The sequence below is a fragment of the Cebus imitator genome, unplaced genomic scaffold, assembly GCF_001604975.1.
Source record: "Cebus imitator isolate Cc_AM_T3 unplaced genomic scaffold, Cebus_imitator-1.0 Scaffold79, whole genome shotgun sequence".
NCBI classification, from domain to species: Eukaryota; Metazoa; Chordata; class Mammalia; order Primates; family Cebidae; genus Cebus; species Cebus imitator.
The window spans coordinates 6,699,425-6,703,539 of record NW_016107394.1 but is presented as its reverse complement, the minus strand read 5'-3'; the positions used below and the strand labels follow the sequence as shown (position 1 = coordinate 6,703,539).

General features: G+C 43.1%; 1 protein-coding gene across 2 annotated transcripts in view; it reads right to left on the bottom strand.

The window, feature by feature from the left end:
* ACER3 (alkaline ceramidase 3) overlaps positions 1-4,115 on the bottom strand; it is a 165,082-nt gene that overhangs the window by 45,828 nt on the left and 115,139 nt on the right. For both annotated transcript variants that reach the window (XM_017533053.2, XM_017533052.2), the window contains one exon: positions 3,763-3,815. In XM_017533053.2, coding sequence (XP_017388542.1) covers positions 3,763-3,815 — 53 coding nt within the window. The remainder of the gene's footprint in view (positions 1-3,762; positions 3,816-4,115) is intronic.

The following is a 4,115-nucleotide window of genomic DNA, read 5'->3' as shown; positions in this document are numbered from 1 at the left end:
AGTAGAGACAGGGTTTCATCATGTTGGCCAGGCTGGTCTTGAACTCCTGACCTCAGGTGATCCAACTGCCTAGGCCTCCCAAGGTGCTAGGATTACAGGCGTGAGCCACCGTGGCCAGCCTAAACCTGTTTTTTAAAATAACATTTTACTGGAACATAGTGACATTCATTTATTTACATATTATCTATGGCAGCTTCCAAGCTACAACAGCAGAGTTCAAGAGTTGCAACAGAGACTCCTGTCCCATAAAGCCTAAAATATTTACCATCTGGAACTTTACAGAAAAAGTTTGCTGATCCCCATTCTACATCTTTTTTTCTTTTTTGAGACAGGGTCTCACTTTGTCACCCAGGCTGGTGTGTAGTGGTGCCATCTCAGCTTACTGTAGCCTCCACCTCCTGGGTTCAACCTCAGTCTCTTGAGGAGCTGGGAGTACAGGCACACATCACCACGCCTGATTAATTTTTTGTATTTTTAGTAGTCATGGGTTTTCACCACGTTGGCCAGGCTGCTGTTCTACATCTTCTTACCTAACTTTGAAATAGGGCTTGACACCATATAAATCATAGCAGCTAGATGGGCATTCTTACTTTTATTGTTTCTGGCTAAAGATCAGTCTTAGTAAAGGTAAGAACCAACAGTGATATAGTGGTTATAAGTCACTAAAAATAAAAGATAAAAAACTTTCAATTACTTTAGTGTGTACTGTTAACTTTGTGAGTGGTATCATGAAGTTCAAGTCTGATAAGAATTGCTTCAAATTGTGGCTCCACCACTTAAAAGTGTCTCAGGATCCTTAGGGTGTTGCTTTTCTAGCTGGAAACCTCTGTGGCTGATGGCACTTTTGCCTGAGTTCTGTTCCAGCCCACTGGGTTCATTCCAGCCACTTGACCTGGCAGGCTGCATTTGGCTCATGCTACCAGCCTGGATCCCATGCCTGCCAACGGAAAGCCAGGTGTGGAACGGTCAGGAGTGCATGAACAAGCAAGCTTCGGGTCTGGCCACCATGCCCAGCCAGGCACACCGGCTGTTGTAGCAGGGTGGGCGGTTCCAGAAGCCAGCACAGGCACTGGCTCCATGCAACCCTGTGGTTTGATCAGATACACCATAAGCATCTTCCACTGTGGGCACCCATATCTGGACAAGGGGAATGTAGTGGCACCTGGAAACCTGGAGATGCCAGAAACCAAAGAGCGCCAAAAAGGGTGTCACAGCCCTGTCTTGTGGAGTCCCTAGGTCTGGGCTCCCTGAAGGGCCACAGCTCTTCTCTCCTTCTTGTCACCTGCAATGTGGCAAGAAGGGGAGAGGGGTATGTTTCAGCCCTGTTTGTGTTACAGCTCCTTCAGCCCACCATTTGGCATGTCCTAAGTTCTTGTCCTGCATCCAGGAAGAATGAGGTATGCGGACAACTGAAGGGTGAACAGTCAGAAAGGAGCTTTATGAGTGACAGAAGAGCTCGTGGGAGACCTGAAGTACATAGCTCCTATCTGCAGGCAGGTCATCATAACAAATATTCAGCTCTCAGTGGAGAGGAGACCCAGAGTGTGTAGCTCCTATTTGAGGTAGGTCCTCTGGTCATCTGTGTGAGTCTGCCTGGGTCTGGGGTTTTTATGGGCTTAGAAGGGAGGAAGTGAGTGCTGATTGATCCATGGCAGGGTGGCCATGGCAGGGTTTGGAAAAAGCACCATAAATTCTCACTCTGGGCCACTAACTCCACCCAGAACTGACAACCTGGGTCTCAGGCTTCATGCTGTACCCAGCTTGAACGTGGGGCTTCACTAGGGACCTGCCCCTTTTTGCCCAGGAACCTGTCTGCCTCCTGCTGCCATCAACATATGGCCCATGGTGCCCAGGCTATTCTTGCTGAGAAGTGCCTGCAGGCCCATACCAAGCTGACCTCAGTACCCCCTCAGCCTCCCTCTCATGCTAGTCAGTGCCCAAAGTCCAGAGGGGGCTGAGGTTGCAGGGGGTTGGCATGTCGGAACCACCCCAAGCACATGCACACCTGGCCAGGTTGCTACAGCACCTGGGCTCAGTCACAGCTTTGCTGTGCCCTGGAGTGGGCACTGGGAGTAGAAAGAGGCCAAGCAGTGGGAGCAGGTACTTTCAAGCCTGCAAGCGTAAGGGGCTTCCTGGACCTCCAAGAGTACAAGGATGCCCAGGTCCAGAGCTGTGGCTGGGTAGCTGTAGCTATGCCTGGGAGTGTGGGACTGCTGCCCCACCAACTCAGTAGTGGATGGAGTTCCCACCTGTTCCTGGACTCTGCCAGCTTTGCCTCCCCTGCTACAGCTGGCATCTTTGCAGTAGCTGCTTCAGCTTGGCTGCTGCTACCATCAAAAGCCTTGTTACTAGGGCCTGACTCAGGTATGCAGGTCCCTACATAAGCTAGTAATTTGTTGCCCCTCTAAACACATATTCTTAATATACTTGTCCAACATTTAGAGAAGGCTTATGCTGCAGGGTGATGGGTGAAGGAGGCTTTCCTCTAATGTTCCCAGTGACTTAGCTAGAGCCCAAACCTGCATACCCTAGCTCACTCAAATAGAAGGCCTATAGCTAACCTCACCTTCCCTCCTTAGAAGGCACATTATTTGATCATGCACTGCAGGAAGGGTCCCACTTCTGTACTTCTACCACATACCCAGGCAGCCTACTCAAAGTGTTCTTCCAACCTCTCCTTAAGAGGAGTTGTGATCACTGTAATTTTCTCCATCATGATATATTTCCAGGGATATTTTAGTGTTCCTTAGAGACTGTTTACCTGGACAATGGCCTGGCCAGTATGCTTTTAAATCAAGCTCTGTTATTGTCCATAGACAAGTTACTACATCTCTCTTTGCTTTACTCCCTTGTCTATAAAATGGGGACAATATCCATTTATCTTGCATAATTGTTGAGAATTAGAGATGGCATTGTACACTGCCTAGCACAGTACAAAGCAGATAAATATTAGGATTTATTAATGTTACTGTCATAATCATTTTTATCTTTCAAGATTGTTTTTCCTGACATTCAGGAAATGCAAATTAACTTGATAATAAAGTAAGAGTTAATACAGTAAGAAAACTTTGGATTGGGAATGGTCTGTAAACTGTTTCCATATTTGTAAATAGCCAATCAAGTATATTCTCAAGTATATTCTTTTTTTTTTTTTTTTTTTTTTTTTGGGTTTCAGCATGTTGGTCAGGCTGGTCTTGAACTCCCGACCTCAGGTGATCTGCCTGCCTTGGCCTCCAAAGTGCTTGGACTACAGGCATGAGCCACCACGCCTGGCCTCTCAAGTATATTCTTGAGAGCATTTAGTCTACCTTGGAATAAGAAAACAAGTATCTATTTAAAAGATAATTTCAAACAAAAAGGAGATTAAGTTGACACAATCACTATACAACTAGAAGTGTACCTCACTTTTGTGGTAAGCTTCTTGTTAAACTATATTGTAGAATACAGAAACTTTATCTGAAAACTTTTATGGCACAATATGAAAATCTTTAAATTTGTACACATTATTCACTTGGGAAAGGCAATTTACACAATTTAAGTTATTTAGATTCTATCTAAATTGGCTACAGGGTTTTGAGATCACAAAAGTTAATAACATTATTATAACTTCCCAGAAATTATACTCTACAATGACATCATAAAAGGTATAATCTACATTATTACAATCTCCTAGTAATAGAAATGTGTTAGTTATATTAATCTACTATGAGGTGAATATAAATTTTAAAATATATCAAACAATGAAACTTTAAAACTACTTACATGCAGTACACAAATATGCAACAGCTGTATATCATTGGGAGTTCATCCAATAGCTATAAGAAACAAAGATAGATAACAGGCTTGAATATCATGGAGTAGCAATGATTATGCAAATCAAAATAAAATATTAAAATGATGAAGATTTTCTTTTTTTATCACTTCTTTCATATTTATTTATATTCATATACTTATAATTTTTATTTTTATTTATTTTATTTATTTATTTATTTATTTATTTTTTATTTTTTTTCCCCCATTTATTTTATTGCATTTTAGGTTTTGGGGTACATTTGAAGAACATGCAAAATTGTTGCATAGGTACACACGTGGCAGTGTGATTTGCTGCCTTCCTC